Source organism: Megalobrama amblycephala, linkage group LG19, assembly GCF_018812025.1.
Source record: "Megalobrama amblycephala isolate DHTTF-2021 linkage group LG19, ASM1881202v1, whole genome shotgun sequence".
Taxonomy (NCBI): domain Eukaryota; kingdom Metazoa; phylum Chordata; class Actinopteri; order Cypriniformes; family Xenocyprididae; genus Megalobrama; species Megalobrama amblycephala.
In genome coordinates this window covers 5,044,147-5,065,012 of record NC_063062.1, presented here as the reverse complement: position 1 = coordinate 5,065,012, position 20,866 = coordinate 5,044,147, and the positions used below count along the sequence as shown (strand labels likewise).

The window sequence follows — 20,866 nt, the reverse complement described above, 5'->3', positions numbered from 1 at the left end:
CCCCTCCCCTCCGTGCTTCCTGAAACAGTCATGAACGCACATTTAAAATCATTCTTGTCGGTTATTGGCTGGAGCATGTTTATTATGTTTCGTGGTCCAGGCTGCACCAGTTTGTTTTTATTGCCGTTTTCAGAGTCTGTGGCGACTACAGAGACCGCGTTTTTTTACAGTGTGTTCAGGGGACAGGCAGCTAGCGGATAGTGAGGAGATGTTTGCTGTATGTGACAAGAAATGTTTTGGCCTAAAAACGCGTGACATCACTCAGAGGACCTTTAAACTTTTGATTCAACCTATTGCCTCAATTTCTTTGAGTTTTGCCAATTTATTCAGGTTTATAGTGAGAAAGAAAGAAAGAAAGAAAGAAAGAAAGAAAGAAAGAAAGAAAGAAAGAATATATGGCCAATACACACACACACAAACGTATGCATGAAATTAATAGTTACATGATATACTAATTTATAACTACATGTAATATTTACATTTTATAAAATGTATATATTATGTATATTGTAATACCTCTATGTGTTCTTCCACTTGAACAGGAATGAGGTGACCAAACTGAAGTTTGAGGGAAAGACATTCCATATATATGCAAATCAGAAGGAGGTGAGAACATTAATTATGCCAACATTGGTGAAGTCGAAGATAATTACAATACCAAAATGTCTTATGATAATGACACAATGTGTGAAACTTTAATAATTCCCTTCAACGGTAGTGCTGTGTCAGTGCACTTTTAATGACTTATTGTTATGCACAGGACAAAAAGATCATCTTGACATACTTTGCACCAACTCCAGAGGCCTGCAAGCACCTTTGGAAGTGCGGTGTTGAAAATCAAGCTTTCTACAAGTGAGTTTCTGCACTCCTCCTTTCATCGAGACACATACATTTGTTGGGTTAGACAGGTGAGATGCTTCTGAAAGGGCAACTGCACAATAAACGAGTTCCAGAAATATTTTGTCCCTTTTTGGCTCTTCCAAATTGCTTTCCTTTTCCCAGAGCATATTTGAGACTGGTAAATAAGCTGACTAATAACTAATAATGCAAGACACTTCTGCAAGTGTCGTCTCGACAGTTGCTTCAAGATACCGTCACTGTTTTTTACCTCACGGGTCAACTAATGGAGCAGCCACGTGCTGAGAATGACCTTTACTGTGCGAGCAATGAGAGATGCGTTCTGCTAGCTCCTCCAGAGGGATGTCCGTGCCCATTTCAGTCACAGTCGATTGTACGTGTCCTTGCCCACGCCATGGGAAGTGTTTAAAGCGACCTGCAGCTCTAGGCAGACCGCAGTGTTACGGATGAGCGGGCCAGGTTTCTAAAAGGAGAGCCCAAAACTGCTGTTTTGTCTTTGTGTTTTATGATGAACGATTTTGGCTAACTGAGGTGACATCTTTGGAACAAGAGTCTGATTCAGCACTCATTATGAAGTGTGGGAAAGCTCAATTTAGGAGAAGGGAATGGTGTAATCACTGATTTGGCAAGGTGCCTCATCAAAACTGAATCTACGTTGTATTCCAAGTCTGAATTCGTTCCACTGGGGGAAAGAGAAATGTGTAGCTGTAGTTCAAGTCCCCTAGAGAAGTGGAATTTGTGGCAAGTGAAGGCAGATGATAATTGAAAAGTGGGTTTTATGATTCACATAAAGGCCGTCTTTGGGGAAGGAGATTCCACACCTGCTGATGAAAAGCCTGAATCAAATGTTCACCAGAGACTGTCTGAGTCAGAATACTTTCAGTTTCAGTCACTGAGGGTTAGATGCAAGATATGTGCTAGTCATTGGAGTAGGTCGTATGACATAATTTATGACTTTTTTAAATTATATACTTATAATAAGTATTTACTTCTTAAATAATTAAAAAATTCATTTAATTTTTTAATTAAATACAATTGAAAAGTAATGAATCCCATTTAAATTTTTATTTTTGATTGGAAGTTGATGAATGAAGTAAGATTATTCATAACAAATGTAAACAGTGTTGGGTAAGTTAAGTAATTAATAAAGTAATTAATTACTAGCTACCTATTACATCTTCAACAGTGCAATTAGATTACTAATTACTCTTTCTAAAATGTATTGGATTACTTATTACTTTCTAAATCCCATATCAACCTCATCCAGTTGAACAATACTTTTAATTCTTTCAAATAAACAATATACAATTGCATAAATTATTCTTTAACTGTGTAAAGGGAGAAAGTTACATTAAAAATATACATTTTAACATTAAATGTTGATGTTAAATCCACTATTGCTTTTTAGACTATACAGTATTTAATGCAGTTACATCAGAAGTAACTATACTTTTTCATGGGAAAATTAAATTACAGTAATTAGATTACTTAGTAATTAATTACAGTATTTAGATTACATATTAATTAATTACACCCAACACTGAATGTAAATTTTTTTTCATTATTTTATTTTATCTGATGCCAGTCAGATTTATGTAATTTATTAGATAAAAAGAAAAGACTGTAATTTAATATTAATATTGGAAAGAAATTCTGAATTTTGATTGGATGAGTCGTATTTGAAGTCATACTGTTGCTAATACATACTTGTGTGCTCAGATCAATTTAATTTTGTTATATTAATGTGGCAAGTTTCATAATTTCATTCATAAATAATGTAGCAAATAATAATCTAACATAGTATAACAGGTATAGAAAAATATGTTTTCACAAATGTATATGTTTATGTATGTATAATACATATTTCGACATATGTCTCATATATGAAATAATTATGCTCACATGGAGTAAAAACATAAATGCACTGTTTGCAATCACGTGGTTCTGGTGACGCGCGAAATACCGGTGGAGGGCAAGCAGTGAAAATTAGAATGGAACAGATGGAGAAAAGTCCTTTCTGTGCTGGTTTAGAAAGGTATAAACATAAAATCACAACATATGTTGGACATGATCTTTATGTTATGAAGATGAGCGACTTTTCCACTGAATTGAAAGACTTGATTGCCATAGAGGAGGTAGATATAGAGAATGTAAAGCTGCCGTCACACCGTTCAGGTCTAATCTGGGTTTGTTTATATCGCGCTGCCTTTCTGCTAGTGAAGTAAAGGCAGTATTTTGATTTTCTATCGTGATTGTGAAAAATGTCGCCATTGTTACGTCATTTATGCTGAACCAAGAATTGCAACAGGAGCTCACATCATCGTTCAGGGAAAAAAATGGACTGCGTAATACAATTGTTGCCTTTTATATGCCTTATATCAAATCTAATAATGTTACTGATTTAACCCACTGCCTATCACTCAATAAAATAATCACATAGCTGAGTGTTTTTGAAAGTGTTGTCTTGTTGAATCGACTTCTGTCAGCTTGTTAAACATTTATTTATTTGGACATTTTCTACCATATAATGGCTGAAGCAGCAGCGCGTGACACTGTTCTCATGGTAACCAGATCAACATTGTGAACGGAATACTACAAAACTGAACACCAAATTATCATTCAATGCGATAAAATAGCTTCTCTTCCCTGCAAACGATACCATGAAGAATGTGGATATTTAACCAAGTCAAAAACAAATAAGGTAAGCAGGTTAATTTCAGTATCAGCAGACGCAAAAGGCTATTAAAGGTGACAACTTTTAAAGTTAAAAAACGTTATAAGTTATAAAAAACGGTATAAGTTATGTAAACGATATAAACACCTTCTGGGTTCTCAATTTTATCGATTTGAGCAACCATAAACGACGCAAAACATACGAATTTCGAGTTTTTGATAGGATTCCTATATAGAAAAATCACTCCATGCCCTCCAGACTCATTCGCGCTGCTGCTGTGACGTCATGTGCAAACAACCTATTGTATATATATATGTGTGTGTGTGTGTGTATGTGTACAAAACACAATACAATACATATTTTTGACTTATATGTCTCATATATGAAATATCCATATATATATAATATATGCTCATATAGAGTGAAAACATATATGTACATATAGTACATTTCTGTATGGGCTTCATCCACCACTGTAAATATAGTTTTATAAGATGTAGGTAAAAAGTACATTTAAGAAAGCATCTTAGAATGTTTAAAAATATCTGATTACATCAATGTCATATTTTTGTGAAAAGAGATAAAAGAGAAATTCTCCTTAATTCAGAATATGTAGCTTAGAAATAGAGTTGTGCTAGCCTTTTTGTTTTGCAGAATGTGTTTTGTTGTGCATGTTCAGAGTTGAATCATTTCTCTCTGCCCCTCCTCAGGTTGGAGAAGTCGAGCCAGGTTCGTACGGTGTCCAGCAGTAACCTGTTCTTCAAGGGGAGTCGTTTCCGCTACAGGTAAGTGTGGACAGACAGACACGGCACGGGTCACTGCCGGTGGACCGCCACAGCCTCAGGGGTCCCTGCTCCAAAAACAGCCTGCTGTCCTCGTCACGGTCACGTAGAGGTGACCGCTTTGGAGCCGATGCACCACAACCTGCTGCGGATGGAGCTGTTCACACAGGCCACCTTTAAACACAAGTGTTTACTTATTAACAGCGATTGTAACAGATGAATGGAGCCACCGGGGCAATTAAACAAACAGCACGATCAATTATTATAGTGGGCTCTCAGGCTCAAACACCTAATTAGGAAATTGATAACAGTTATTTGCTCACGCCTATGTAAGGAGACAGGCAGGATTTTAAGGCAAGGACTCCGCTGGGAGTTTTTGGTTAAAGGGAAGTAGTTCAGTCACAGACTGAGAGGCAAAGATTGAGTTAAGAGAGGGGACTCAATAAGGTTAATCTAATTCCTGAGCTTCATGGACTCTAGTAGCAGTGGTCACCATCCCTCACAGTCACAGGGATCACAGTTCCCACCAAAATGCCAGCTGTTTGAATGTGACTGGAAACCGTTGCTATTTTATCCTCAGTGGTTGAGCTGTTTTCTTTTGGTTGATTTTAATAGATGAAGCTGAAACAGTCTCAAAAAAGTCTCAGCCAGGGTGTGAAATTAACACCAACCAACAACTGTATATGCAGGTGCTTTTTGCACAGTGGCAGGTAGTTTTGCTCATCTGCCAGCTACTGTGGTGAGTGACCTGTAACATATTTTCAGTCAGGGAATATTTTAGCATGCTTGTGCATCTTATATTGATGATATTTGCTATTTAAGATATTATATTATATTATATTATATTATATTATATTATATTATATTATATTATATTATATTATATTATATTATATTATATTATATTATATTATATTTGGTGCTGTCAAAATTAGCATGTTAACGCATGTGATTCATTTTGTCCAGTTTAACGCATTCAATTTTTAACGCAATTAACACAGCATCTGTTTTTTCTGTCATTCTTTGGCTAGTGTTACATTATATGATCACGCTCTTATTCATGCAAATGCTTTTAAAGCATTCTAAGTGTGTGACAAGACAAAAGAGAACGCAGTGTCTGTGATATCAAAGGCCAAAAGGTTCAAAAACACATGAATTTTAACACGTCAACAACACGTAAATTTCACACATTAAATACACGTTTGCGCGTGAAAAATCAGCTTGCTAAATATGTGTTGAATACGCGTATTTAACGCGCTGATTTTTCACGTGCAAACAACACGTATTTAACTTGTGAAACGCATTAATTTTACGTGTTGTTGATGTGTTAAAATTCATGTGTTTTTGGACCTTTTGGCCTTCCATACTGTAAATGTTGTGTCTGTATGACACACACGACGCACAGAAAGATGCATGCCAGTATCATGTGCACAGACATCAAACCAGAATTTAGTTCTCTTTCGCACTTGAACAAACAATAACACAGAGAATTATGCCAAAATGCCAGTTTTGTTGAATTTTCTCATAAGAGTTGTGAGAAAATGAGAAACGCATCAGATCTGCATCATGTTCGGCAGCGGCAGCTCTTAAAGTGACAGCAGCCTAATAAACCAGTTGCTGTGATGTCTGTCATTAATGTTAATCAAAGAACAAAGGTAACAGAGAAAATTGTAGCTTTAATAAGGATCAGTCTATATTTAATTTATATTTTTATGCAGTGAAGACTGTAATGTGTTTGATAACTTTATTCAATTTCTGTCTTTATGTTGTTTTTGCATTAATTTGCAGAGTAACAGTGAAATTATTACAATATAAAAAATATTAAAAACGCCAATGATTTTATTCGCGATTAATCACGATTAATGACAGAAAAATGTGTGATTGATTTTTTTAATCGATCGACCGCACTAATTATATTATAATTTTTAGTTTTTCGTTACAATGTGAATACAAAGAGAACAATATTTTAGATATTTGGGGTGATTATAATATAATTTTTGGTAACAATGTGAATATATATATGGGTATTTAAGTTGATTAGGAAAAATTATGAACAAATATATTTTTCTCTAGCAGGGGTAAAACTGGACACATTTTTGTAAATCGTTTTTGTTTCATTTCAGTGGAAGAGTAGCCAAAGAGGTAATGGAGCAGAGTGCAAAAATTAAACGGGAACCTCCAGAAATACATAGGTATGCATGAGTGCCCATGTGTGGCAGTGTTAACGGTGCACTCTAAAAAAATGCCGGGTTGTTTCATCCCATGTTAGGGTCAAATATGGACAAACCCAACCGTTGAGTTTGAAAAATGTATCTAAAAATTTAAACCAACGGTTAAGATTGTGCATATTTGACCCAAACATGGGTTGGAACAACCTAGCATTTTTGAGAGTGTATAATTGCTTACACTGGGTCATGTTTTTTTGATGGCGTCACATGTGTGCATGCATGACCAGTAAGACTGACTGATATCTGTAGTTGTAGGACATACTGTAATATGATAAATGGAGGTGTTGATACAGTACTGTATGTGTATGTGGTCACAGGGCTGGCCTGGTGCCCAGCAGAAGCTGTCCATCCATCACACATGGGCCACGGCTGAGCAGTGTCCCGCGCACACGTCGGAGAGCCGTACACATATCCATCATGGAAGGTGAGAGTCTAGTTCAGCCCATTAAACTGAGTTCAGCTCTACACTGAAACCACAGGCAGACCGCTAAATGTCAAATCACTGAATGGTTTGTAATTACATTAAAATGCTGTAGGAAATAGCCAACCTATAGTTTAGGAACATATAATTATAAAAAGAAGGCAATTCATGACATGAAGACAATTTAAAGGCACTCAGTCAAGGAAATTTTAAGATAACATTTGTAATGGAAGTGAATTAATGGAAAATGTTTTTGCAGCTTATATTTTAGAGATTTGGGCTGCAACATATTTTTTTTTTAGTGTGCGTGTGTAATGTAAATATATTCATTGCAATATTTATTTTAGTTTTATTTTTTATTGATTTTGTTTTATAAATTATATTTATAATTTCACTTTATTTACAATTTATTTATTTTTATATAAAAAGTTTAATCATATTTTTAACCTTATGCGGGTGTATATGTATTTATTTAAATGTATAATATATTTATTAAAATTTTTATTGTTTTATTTTTATTTAGTATTTATCTTTATTTTTATATTATTAAAAATAAATTAATATATATTTTTATTTTTTTTATAAATACATTCTTTTTATAAATTTCCATTTTTAATATATAATTTTTTGTTAATAAATAAAATATTTCAATTAATTATACATTTGTACCATATTTTATGCATGTTTAGAAATTGTACAATTAAAAAAAAAAAATCCAAATATACTATTACAAATTTACAAATATACTCATTAATTTTACATTTTTATTTATCTTTATTTTTTTTTATAAATAATTTATGTAATTTCATGCAATTTTTTAAATGAAATTTTAATTATGTATTTTTATGTAATTATACATTTTTATATATGCCTGTGCATATATATATATATATATATATATATATATATATATATATATATATATATATATATATATATATATATATGCACAGGCATACTCACAAAAGTTGAAAAGTTGACCGCGTGCAGTAATACGAGGCAGGACCCGGCGTCACTTAGAGGAGTGGAGATGCAGGTGCTCCTGTCAGTCACAGCACTCTATTTCTGTGCCAGCTGTGTACAGTCAGTACTAACACTTCCCTGTGGCACCAGCTGTACCATCTTGTCCCACCCATCAAAGGCTTACCGGTGTCCCCTGCCCACCCCTTCATTCTGGGTCTCATCTAATGAGCCTGAGTGTTAGACTAGCATCACAACAGAGCACTGCCCACTCTTAACATGAGCACATAGACGAAGTGCAGTTAAGTCCCCGGTCACTGTATCCTCTCTGCAACACTGAAAAGACCATCTTAAGATGTTGTGAAGAGCTCTTGTGTGTAGTGCGAACGGCTCAGAGAGCTGGGGAGGATAAAGTCAACTGTCCTACATGTGCTGACTGTGAGTCTTCAAGGAGTATTAATACCCTCATCTGAAAATAGACAGGGCCTTTCTCACCATTTAAGTCACTGGCTGAGGAAGGGAGGAGGTGAGAGGTCTGGGTGGGGTAGGATTTGCCACCGCTGTCTTAGGTGCCTTCTTTGCCGTTTACCAGCACAGCCAAGCCTTTACCCAGCAGCCCACGGTGGAAAGAGGGCACCGGTAACAGGGTTTGTAATTGTTCACACGCTCTCTGAAGAAGTACGCCATCTGCAGACATTTGCTTTTCGGAGATAAACATGGTGAAGTGCCTAATCCGCATCACCACGCGGGTGAACGTCCACCTGCGCATGATCAACCACTGCTATCGGGATGTAAAGGTTCGGGTGCTGAGTTTGGGGCCTCGAATGCTGGGAAAGGCCCTTGGTGTGCTGCCCCTTTACCCAGCCCTGACGGGGCAGCAGGACCAGCTGCGGGCATCACCTTTGCCCATGACTTCACCGTCTTATGCAGTGCCCACATCAGCTTTAGGTAAAGTCTAATGTGTTTTTGTTTGTGTACCAGATGCTTGATTGGTTGTTTTTATTCGATTTTTCTGAAGGTCTTTTCAGTAAGGTATAATTTTATTTCTGCTTTGTTATGATGAAATTGGATTAGGAGGGTTAGAATAGAAAAAGGCAGGTAATGGACTTTCTGCTGGTGTTGCTGCAGTGGTGTTTGTTTTCAGCATATAAAGTGCTTTAATTCTGTAGAACATACATTACCGTTCAAAAGTTTGGAGTCAGTACGATTTTTTTAAAGAAAAGAATGCTTTTAATTGATCAATTTATTTTTCAAAGAATCCTGAAAAAAAATGTATCACGGTTTCCACAAAAATATTAAGCAGCGCAACTGTTTTCAACAATGGTAATAATGTTTCTTGAGCATCAAATCAGCATATTATAATGATTTCTGAACAGTCAAGTAACTGAAAATGACCTAAAATGACACTGACCGTTGAAAATTCAGCCATGCCATCACAGGAATAAATGACATTTAAATATAATAAAATGGAAAACAGTCATTTTAAACTGTAATAATATTTCGCAGTTTTACTTTTTAAATGCAACCTTGGTGAGATTTTAAAAACATAAAAAAAAAATCATATCACCCCCAAACTTTTGAATGATAGTGTGCATTTTAAATAAACAGTTTAAAGGATTAGTTCACTTCAGAATTAAAATTTCCTGATAATTTACTCACCCCCATGTCATCTAAGATGTTTATGTCTTTCTTCAGGTTTTTGAGGAAAACATTCCACGATTTTTCTCCATATAGTGGACTTAAACAGTTACCAACGGGTTGAAGATCCAAAATGCAGTTTCAGTGCAGCTTCAAAGGTCTCTACATGATTCCAGCCGAGGAATAAGGGTCTTATCTAGCGAAACAGTCTGCCATTTTCTAAAAAAATAAATAAATTATATACTTTTTAACCACAAATGCTCGTCTTGCACTAGCTCTGCGATGCGCCACGCATTACATAATCACGTTGGAAAGGTCACGCGTGACGTAGGCGGAAGTACCGAGCAAGTGTTTACAAAGCGAACATCAAAAAATGTCAACAAAACAACGATGTCAGACAAGTTTGAAGTTGGAGGAGAAAATGAGATGGAGTTTTTTGCCCTACCGCGGTACTTCCGCCTACATCAAGCGTGAACTTTCCAAAGTGATTACGTAATGCGTGGCACATCCAAGAGTTAGTGCAAGATGAGCATTTGTGGTTAAAAAATTGTGATTACATTTTTATTTTTAAAATGACTAATCATGTAGAGTCCTTTGAAGCTGCACTGAAACTGCAATTTGGACCTTCAACCCGTTGGTAACTGTTGAAGTCCACTATATGGAGAAAAACCCTGGAACGTTTTCCTCAAAAATCTTAATTTCTTTTCGACTGAAGAAAGAAACACATATACATCTTGGATGACATGGGGGTATAATATAATATAATAACTATTCATTGTTTAACTATCCAGGCTAATGATTTCTTCAAAGAGTAATTGGAGTCCATCAATGAGATGTGTGGATTGAAGATACTCTACCTTACTAAAAACATTTGGTCATTGACAGAAGCTGATCTCTTCTCAAGGAAACGCTCTTCAGTTCTTCATATGTCCTGATCATAATAATCAGAGCATGTTAGAAGTTTGACAGCTGCAGAAGCATTTCTGGGTGTTCATTAATCCACAGTCTACAGATAGAAGGCTATTACTGTTACTAATCTTTTAAGCCAAGGAGTAGTAAAAAAAGAACTGCAGGAGTTGCAGAAGTGCACATCATAATGTTTGGAGGTCTGCACACTGAAACCAAAATCTCATTCCAGCTGTGAAGTGTGGTGAAAGGCGGTTGATAATATCAGGGTAGCCGTCCATCACCTGAAACTGGGTGATAAAAGAAGACACTGACTCAATACAGAAGTAATTCAGCAACGGAACTGCTTTCACAGAAGAAATTGTGCTCTCAGTCCAGACATCAGTTCTGTTGATAAAGTGTGCTGAAGAGAGTGATTCACTTAAAGAATACACTAGATATATGAATTGAAGAGTTGAAAAAGTTCAAACAGTTTTAAAGAGAAATAGTCCAGGATTTCTCCAAACTACAGTGCTAATAGAAGCTATTACTGCAAAAGAAGATTTAAAGGTGCTACAGAGGATGTTTTCGACGACTGAGAAACCAAAGACTGTTACTGAGTTTTTGAAATGAGCGCATGCGTAAGAACAACCCCCCTCCTTCACAGCTCATTTCGAGGGAACGCCTCCCAAAACTCGTGCACGAGTATTGGAACACGAGTGTTTACCACCGGCATTCGCTGTGTCGTGTTAGTGGATTCATTATGTCGGACTCACCGCAGGTAACTGATAATCTGCAGTTGTTACTCCTGTCTCCTGACAAAAACATTGCATGCGGCGCCTGTGGAGTGTGGAAAGTTACTAGAGCGCGCAGCCGCACACGTCTCGCACAAGGAACGTCACGGCAGTGATTGACAAGCCAGAGGGCCAATCGTTTGTGTGATGATCACACAAACGATTGGCTGATGTTTTTAAGGCCCTACCTTGTGCACAGATGATGTATACTAATATTATTCCTTATTATTCCTTTCAGTTAGTGAAGACAGTTTCAAGTAATATTGCAAAAATTCATAAAACAAAACATCCTCTATAGCACCTTTAAGAGTCAATTAGTTATTGCAAGGTTCACATTTTTGTTCAACATGTTGAACATTGGCAAAAACAAAGTCGATTGTGTTTGTCTTTGGTTGGAGAGGCTTGCATATTTTAATGAATTATTAATGCAGAAGTACAGGTAAATACTTGCAACTGTATGCTTATAATTCAAGTAAAATCTAAGCTGTTATATTTCAGGCATCTTTAAACTCCGAAAAATGCACTAAAGCAGATGTGCTTTCATGCGTGACCATTTTTCTCTTTGGCAGGGTGTTTAATATTGTGAATGAGAGGCCTTTGGTTGAGCAGTAAAATTGTCAAGAGATGAAATCCTAATCCTTTCACATCAGAATAGAGATATAACATATCTGCAGTGACACGCTCAAGAATCTATGCTCAGCAAAAGCTTGTACGTTTCTCTTCTTTGGGTTCCTTGAGGAAAAGGGTATGTGAGAGCCGAAGCACGAGGATTTATGGGAGATTTGCAGCATCCTCACTTTGTGGTCTCGGAGGTCTCTTGCTGTGACGAATCCTCTTAACATCATAGTGTTAAAGTTATGTTTAAGAACAGAAATATATATCCACTCTCAGTTGACTTCTGTATGTCATGTAACTGAATGCGCTGCTGTCGCGAAACCCGTTTAAAGCCTTTCTAAGTTAGTAGCAATTCAAGATTGTATGCTATATTTGCATATGCATGTTGTGTTACGAGGTCTAGTCCTTTTACCATGTGTTGCTAATTGTTACAGCACCTCAGTAAGTTGGCTGTTAATACTGTACGTGTCCCAGTGCTTTGCTGAGGCCTGTGGGGGCTTGAAGTACAGTAACTGTCAGTGCAAACAAGCTGGGAAACGTCTTTTCACATTAGCGCTCTGGTCTGTGATTCAGTATCTAGGTCTGTCACCTGCATGAGACCCTTCTAATGTTCCCCCTTAAGCTGAATGAACACCGTGTCATCCCTCCCTCCTCTTGCAATTTTACAAATGAACTCTTTGAGGTCTTGGGTAAAAGCCAGGCGAGAATAAGATGCTAAGACTTTTAACACAATTGACTGGACGTTCTAACATAGGTTTGACAGGACAATTTGACATGTAACCATAGAAAACATGAGCCCTTGTACTAATGGCTAATGTTTTGCATAAAAAGAAAAAACAAATAGGAAATTTGTGCTTATTTTTCATATTGTCATGTAATGTTTTGTGATTGTTTTATATTTGACTTCTTGTTTGACACACAGATACTATGTAACAGTGGCAGGTTGTAGGTTGTGCATTTTAAGTCTGGACTTTCAATGTTGGCATGAAAAGGAATTGCACCCTATCTATTTTTTTAAATGCATCTTAGGACATCTTCACACCGGAACCTGGCACATTTTTTTCCTTAGTTCCATTCGTTTAAAGGATTAGTTCACTTTCAAATGAAAATTTCCCCAAGCTTTACTCACCCTCAAGCCATCCTAAGGTGTATATGACTTTCTTCTTTCTGATGAACACAATTGGAGTTATATTAATAAATATCCTGATGCATCCGAGCTTTATAATGGCAATAAGCATTACCAAATGAGTATGAGCTGAAGTGTCTCCATCCATCATAAACATATTCCACACGGCTCCGGGGGGTTAATAAAGTCCTTCTGAAGCGAAGCGATGCATTTGTGTAAAAAAAAAAAAAAATCCATATTTAACAAGTTATGAAGTAAAATATCTAGCTTTCGCCAAACCGACTTCCGTATTCAACTTGCAAGGAAAGTGTAAAACTTTAGTAGGTCAAAACGCTTACGCTACGTCCTACGCCTTCCCTATTCAACTTATGGAACCGACGCAGTTCCGTCTTTTTCGTAATTTGAATACTAGGATGGCTTGAGGGCGAGTAAAGCTTGGGGTAATTTTCATTTGAAAGTGAACTAATCCTTTAAGGCATATATGAACTCATCAATTCTGATTTGATCCGCAATTCACTTTGCCGTTTGAAAACGAACTCTGGAGTGGTTTGGTTATGGTGAGAAAGCAATCTGACCCAATCTGATTTTTACGGAAGAGGATTAGGGCCAAGCAATAATAAAAAAAATAAAACCATCTCGAGATTAAAGTTGTTAAATTTCGAGAAAAAACTCGTTAAATTTCAAGAAAAAAGTTGAGATAAAATGTTGAGAATAAACTCGTTAAATTACGAGAAAAAACTCGTAAAATTTCGAGAAAAAAGTCGAGATAAAATGTTGAGAATAAAGTCATTAAATTACGAGAAAAAAGTCGTTAAATTACGAGAACAAATTTGTTAAATTATGAGAAAAATGTCATTAAATTTTGAGAAAAAAGTCGAGATAAAATGTTAAGAATAAACTCGTTAAATTATGAGAAAAATACTCGTTAAATTTCGAGAAAAAAGTCGAGATAAAATGTTGAGAATAAAGTCATTAAATTATGAGAAAAAAGTCGTTAAATTACGAGAACAAATTCCTTAAATTTAACAAGTTTATTCTCAACATTTTATCTCGACTTTTTTCTCGAAATTTAACGACATTTTTCTCATAATTTAACGAATTTGTTCTTGTAATTTAACGATTTTTTTCTCGTAATTTAATGACTTTATTCTCAACATTTTATCTCGCAATTTTACGAGTTTTTTCTCGTAATTTAACGAGTTTATTCTCAACATTTTATTTCGACTTTGTGTAATTGAATACACATAGTATTCAAAAAACATTAGGCTAAAAGTCCCTGGATGACTTACTGTACAACTTCTGCCCGAGATTCTGAAGTGCTCATTCGATGGACACTTTACTATGAAGCGACGCAACTGGTGCTGGTAGGTCACATGATTCTTACAACATTGCAGATGTAGTACGTCTGAATTTCATTCAAACCAAGGCAAGGAAACAGAACAGTTAAGGAAATTCTAGGTCTAATTCTAGTTGGTAAGTAATCATTTTGAACTATTTGCAAATAATATTTTAACATAAAATTTGTTTTATGTAAATGTAAAATGTATCTGGTCTCATCACACTCAGGTAGGAATTTACGGAAGAGGATTAGGGCCAAGCAATAATAAAAAAATAAAACCATCTCAAGATTAAAGTTGTTACATTTCGAGAAAAAGCTTGTTAAATTTCGAGAAAACAGTCGAGATAAAATGTTCAGAATAAAGTCATTAAATTATGAGAAAAAAGGTCGTTAAATTAGGAGAACAAATTCGTTAAATTACGAGAAAAATGTCATTAAATTTTGAGAAAAAAATTTGAGATAAAATGTTGAGAACTTTATTCTCATAATTTAATGACTTTATTCTCAACATTTTATCTCGACTTTTTTCTCGAAATTTAACAAAATTTTTCTCATAATTTAACGAATTTGTTCTCGTAATTTAACAATTTTTTTCTCGTAATTTAATGACTTTATTCTCAACATTTTATCTCGACTTTTTTCTCGAAATCTAACGAGTTTTTTCTTGTAATTTAACGAGTTTATTCTCAACATTTTATTTCGACTTTTTTCTCGAAATTTAACGAGTTTTTTCTCGAAATTTAACAACTTTAATATCGAGATGGTTTTATTTTTTTATTATTGCTTGGCCCTAATCCTCTTCCATAGGAATTACATGATTCACGTAAACGCATATTTTCAATTCAAAATGGCCATATTTGAGAAAAAAAAAGTTGCATAGTTTGCATCACTGGATTGTCGATCATTAAACATTTCTATCGCAAAACAGTTGACATTTATTGCTATTTAAATCTTACATTCTCTTTCAACTTTAAACTGGCGATTCGTGCTGGAATTCACGCTCTACTACTTTGATTTGATTGGCCATCTCAATCATTTTGACATTTACAAGTGCTGTTACCGCTGAGGCAGACCAGACTAAAAATGTAACTTTTAAACCTTTTGTCATCCTAACAACATACAGAGCGCTGTGTAATGGAGTGCAAGAATTTCAAGAATTTGGTGGGGACTTGTCCACCCTCAATGCCTATGGTGGTTACGGCCCTGATTCATACTACCCACATTCATACTATATAGAGCATACTATTTTAACGGTCGCGAAGTAAATTCAAATTCAAATGTAGTACCTACTCAGACAGTACGTAATTTCGGATGCAGCGTTGCACCGTCTACATCGGATGCAACAGTAGTCGCGTTGCACTGTGCCACAACTTGCTGCAACGGCGTCCGTTGCAAATCCATTTGTTCTTCATGTCAGAAGTAGCACGAATGCTTGAAGTATGTCAGAATTAGAACGGAATTTGTCATGTTGTGCCGCATCCAGTGTAGACAGCATCACTGATTATAATGGGTTCTATCTGCTTTTGTCGCATCTCGCCACTCGCATCTGGTGTAGACTGTGTCAGAAATGACTTTTTATAAATTATGAATCATTAAGTTGCCCTTTTGTCTCTCTCTTATCTTTCCCCTTCCTTCCATCCAGGTCTGGAATCCTTGCGGGACAGCGCTCACTCCACTCCCGTGCGTTCCGTGTCCCACGGCGACTCCTTCATGCCACGTTCGCGCAGCCATTTGACGGACTCCGGCGACGGGACGGCGGTCATCTCCGACGAGACCTACAGTCCCTCCGACAGCGTTCTGCCAACGCCGGTGGCCGAGCACAGCCTGGAGCTGGCAGTCTCGCGCCAGATCAACGGCGCCCCCTGCAGCATCGAGGAGGAGAAAGAGTCGGAGGCGGGCACGCCCTCCGTGGGCGACGTGGCCGAGTTAGGAGCGGACAGTAGGGCGGCAGGCCCCTTGCAGAGCGCAGGTGGGGAGGCCGCGCTCAGCGAGACGGAACAGGTGAATAAGTTTGTTTTAAGTGTACTCCGTCTGCTCCTTGTGACCATTGGACTCCTCTTTGTCTTGCTCCTCCTCCTCATCATCCTCACTGAGTCCGACCTTGACATTGCATTTTTACGTGATATCCGCCAGACCCCCGAGTTTGAGCAGTTCCATTACGAATACTTTTGTCCCCTCAGACGGTGGTTTGCCTGCAAGCTCCGCTGGGTGGGCGGGCTGCTCATTAACAAGTGAAAATGAGGCGCTAAAGCTCGTAAAGCCTCCCTTGTTGGGGTCGAGAAGACGCTAAACACGTGGAGAGAGAGAGAGAGAGAGTGACGGAGGGCACCGACCTGTCCCATGAACCCAGCTTCTTTCATGACACTCCTGCTGATACACGGTGGACCACCAGGCCCACAGCTCCTCTTCTCTTCCACTTTTAGTTCTTTCTCCCCCACCCATTTTTACACTTTTAATTTTTTCTTCTTTTTTTACAAAGACATTTTTTTGGCTTTTCGTTTCCTTTTTTTGGATTTCAGGTCATTTCAGGTATTTTATTTTTACAAAAAAATGCAAAAAAAAAATACATAAAACTTAATTCAAAGACTTTAGAAGATTATATTGTTCCTTAAATAGGGAATATAAAATATTTTGTTGCAACAAGAGAATGTTGCCTTCGTTTATATTTATTTTACAATAAAAATGATTAAAGTCTCATTAAAGAATGTGGTGCGTTAAGTCTAGAGAGACGGCAAGTCGGTTCAGTATAGTGGGTTCGAAAAGAACGAGAACGTGGAAAACCAATGCTTTTCTGAGTTTATGCATAATTCATATCCATCCGTCATTTAACTCTTAGTAATTTTCTGAAGGCTGCTATAATTGACCACACCGACGATCAGATCAGCAGAGGGTTATACGTAAGGTAAGAACGTGCAGGTTATTTTGGAAGCGAGACCCGAGGAAAGACTGGAAATGATGGTATTTGAATAAAATTGATGGGTACATTTGAGTTCTGTATTTGGTGGCTTGAGATTTAGGGTGTCAAATACGTTTTAGGAATATAATTGTGTTTAGGCGGTAGCAAGCTGTGAAGTAGAAATCATTTTAAAAAGGTTCTTTCTAATGGATACAGAAAAATTTATTGGTATAAATTGTGTTCTGTTATGTGACCCAATAGTGTCAATATATGTTAAAGAAGTTCTCATGATTGATTTAAAAGCAACTAGCGCCCAGTCTAGCTACAGTAGATGTGCAATACTGTAAGGGTTTGATTTATAAGAAATAAGTTTTTCACAAATATGTGCATTTGCTTTATTTTATTATTGTTTTTTTTATTTTCCATCCTGATTCTTTCTCAATAGAAAGAAATCCCATTGTATAAAGTAATATTTTTTTTAATTCCATATCAGCCTTGCTCCTAAGTTTGTATTTTGTGAATATCATGCTATGATTATTCTTAATTACAATAACAATGCTGTACTTTTTGTACAAAAAGTAGTTAGTTTCCTAATATATCGACAGTTTTTCCATGTATATTTTAACAGAAACTGAAATGTTATTTTGTTATTGAAAATTAAATTATACCTTTTTTAGCTCTGTGTTTCAGATGAGGTCTAGAATCTATGGCGTTTCTGTCAAGGGAGACACGAGAAAGATTTTTATCCAGATCCACAATCCATTTCCAACTTAACCATTAATGAGAAAACCATCCCTGCGCTTTGTATAATGGAAAAGGCCCAGTATTTCAACAATATGGATTGCTTTATGCACAGTTTAGCCAAAAGACTGTGTGTGTGTGTGTGTGTGTGTGTATGTTTGTGTGTGTATGCTCATATTTTAACAATTGATGTTTTTGGCAATATGTACTAGAAGGCCAGGTTTAGTCTTTAGTACACTTTGTCCTGATTAGTCTATAGTATTTATTTAAAGACAAACAATTCTTCCAGTGGCATGCCAGTTGGACAGGGGTTTTATTTTACCAAACACGATCTAGCTCTGCCAGATAGAGGAAGTGAATGGAAAACACAGACAAAGCAGACTTATTTTTGTGTAAAGCGAAAAAGAGACAAGTTACAGCCAGTGGTAATTACCGTATTAAGGGGGGGCGCTTTAGATCTTACATTGGTATTCACACTACGATAAATTACAATAATTACAGCTTTTGAATATAGCATTAGTTTGTGGCAGCTCACAAGCTTGGCTTTACCAGTGCTGTTATTTTAAACGAACATGCTTCGATCCACTAATCACAATGCTGTTGTGAGGCCAGAATCACTATGGTGCTAGTGAACAAATGGTTAGGATGGCTGAGATGTGTTTTAGGAAGTGGCTGACTGTAATATCGTGTTTGATTAGCCGAATTGTGCAGTCGGGTCACATGCCTTTATAACCATTTCATAGAACTGCTGTCTTCCACCGACTACATGAGCTTTCAGCTACAACACGCAAACATGAGGCGCAAAACCGTAGCAGAAATTGTTGAAACCGCCAACACAAGGAAAAGAGAGCGAACCATTGGAGTTATGCATGTCTCTTTCCTTTAGAAGCGTTCATGCATGCATTTATAACATCTCTGATGTGCCAAGCGTTGTGGTGGCTTAAGTCCATTTATATTTTTGTAGAACCTGAATAAACAGTACAATATTACAATGGTCTTGCGGGTACCTGCATGCCACTGATGATCGGTTTTACCGATTCATATCGATAAATTGATTTTGATCAGAGAAAAAACATGCTTGGAAGGCTAGTAAAGGTTTTAAAGGAAAAAGAAGATAACTGATGGGATTTTACTCATTGACAGCATTATGTAGCCTCAGCGGTCAGTCCTGCATGGCAGCGCCATTCAATAAGCAATAACCTGAATTGTAGAATAATTTGAATGAATCTTTTTGGTGGTTTTTGTGCTGTTGTGTAGCAAGTCAAGACTACCAGATGTTTTCTTAGGAGTTCAGAATGAATCCATTTCATTTGAGTTAGACGCAAAATTGCGATTTTAACTAAAAAGCTCATTTTATATGACATTTATTGCCAAAATTTGCTACATTTTATACTCATCGTGAGCACTCGTCATCTTGTTTGGATCCTGAACAGTCAGCGTGTGCCGTTGTTCTGAAGTTTTACGCTTCTTTTTGTCCTTGGAATCCTATTGCACAAGTTTTGACTAGTGCAGACTCCTTCCTAGACTCGTAGATCAAGGGCAATTGCTGCACAAGGAGGAGTCCTTGTGAACTTTTACTTTATACTTTGTCTCTAGACAGTTTTCCTGTACTGTATGGCCAGGTTTGACTGTGATGAATGCAAGGGTCCGGTAAAGGACAATTGTCAGCTAAATCGGTTCATCGTTTCTTTAATCTAACTGGGTTATGTCACAAGGTCCCTCTGTGAACTTTGTATAGAAGTATTTTTATGCTTCTTTGTATGCATAGTAGAGTTGAACACTTATCAAATGAAGGAGTATTACTGAACACCGCAGATAAAGCACTTCACTGGCTTAAACTACACCTTGACAGCATGTACAAAACGTTACAGCTTCAAGCGATCCCCATCAGCCTATTAAAGATGGTGATTTTAATATTCAAGGTCTGTTATTGTTGGCTACAGCTGTTAGATTCTGGTTTGCAGTAGTGAAATCGTACTGAATGGCTGCTGTTCTTTAAGAGTTGGAGCTCATTCCAAGTAAGGTCAGAATGTCCTCCATGTAATTTAATGAACTGCTCGCATTAGACAGCAGTTGTGTGATCTCTCAGATCGACTAGGTTTAGTTCTGAAATCATTCTACCAGGGACTTTCAATTGCATTATCATTAGAATGAATGCTCCTTACATGCTTGCATACAAATTCCCAAATTATTTGGTAAAATCTGACTTCACCTGAACCGTAGCTTTAAGATCTACTGTGGCGCTGAGATCCAGTAAAGATCAGTGGTGGCAACATGCTTCATTTACTGTACTGTGCTTCTGTCACTTTGCCAGCCCCCACAGTCCCTTCAACAGCTATGCATATACATGCACATTTGTTTATGCATAGATGTGTCTGTGGGCGTTTTTTTTTTTTTTTGTAATCTGCATCTTTTCTGTTTGGGACTAGATGTCGCTGTTTAGTTCCTTAATATATGAATATTGAAATATATACAAAATTTATGTGCCAAATGCAGTTCCTGTTAAGTCAGATTCATTCCAAAACCATCTTTGTACTGTAGGAAACCTTCCATGAAAATGGTATAAGAAATTGTTTAACTGATAGTCCCTTGTAACTGGTGCCATGGAAATATTCAAACTTGAAATAAACATTCAAAAGAGTTTGGATATCTTGTGGTTTATAGTTCTGGATGTCTAATTATTCAGCTGGCTTTCTAATTCAAGATATGCGACTAATTTCACTTTTTAATCACACCAATGTTAAAATAATACCATTTCCTTTAATAAAACGGAATTACCGTTTAACTGGCATTTCGCCCAAAACATATTTTTTGAAAACATTTGTGAGCCGTGCTGGCAAAATGAGTGGGAATGCGCACGGACTAATTTAAAGCTACAGGCAAAACAAGTGAAAACGTCAATTTTGGGT

General features: G+C 36.7%; 1 protein-coding gene across 3 annotated transcripts in view; it reads left to right on the top strand.

Annotated features, from left to right (window-relative positions):
* The window catches only part of LOC125253822 (FERM domain-containing protein 5), a 163,228-nt gene extending 142,630 nt beyond the window's left edge, over window positions 1-20,598 (top strand). The window contains exons 9-15 of one of the 3 annotated variants that reach the window (XM_048167985.1): window positions 543-606; window positions 761-852; window positions 4,243-4,317; window positions 6,438-6,506; window positions 6,860-6,966; window positions 15,963-16,321; window positions 16,501-20,598. In XM_048167985.1, coding sequence (XP_048023942.1) covers window positions 543-606; window positions 761-852; window positions 4,243-4,317; window positions 6,438-6,506; window positions 6,860-6,966; window positions 15,963-16,321; window positions 16,501-16,548 — 814 coding nt within the window. In that variant the 3' untranslated portion in view covers window positions 16,549-20,598. Of the gene's footprint in view, window positions 1-542; window positions 607-760; window positions 853-4,242; window positions 4,318-6,437; window positions 6,507-6,859; window positions 6,967-15,962 lie in introns of all 3 variants that reach the window. The other 2 variants (XM_048167983.1, XM_048167984.1) reach the window with 2 other exon arrangements.
* The last annotated feature ends 268 nt before the right edge of the window (window positions 20,599-20,866 follow it).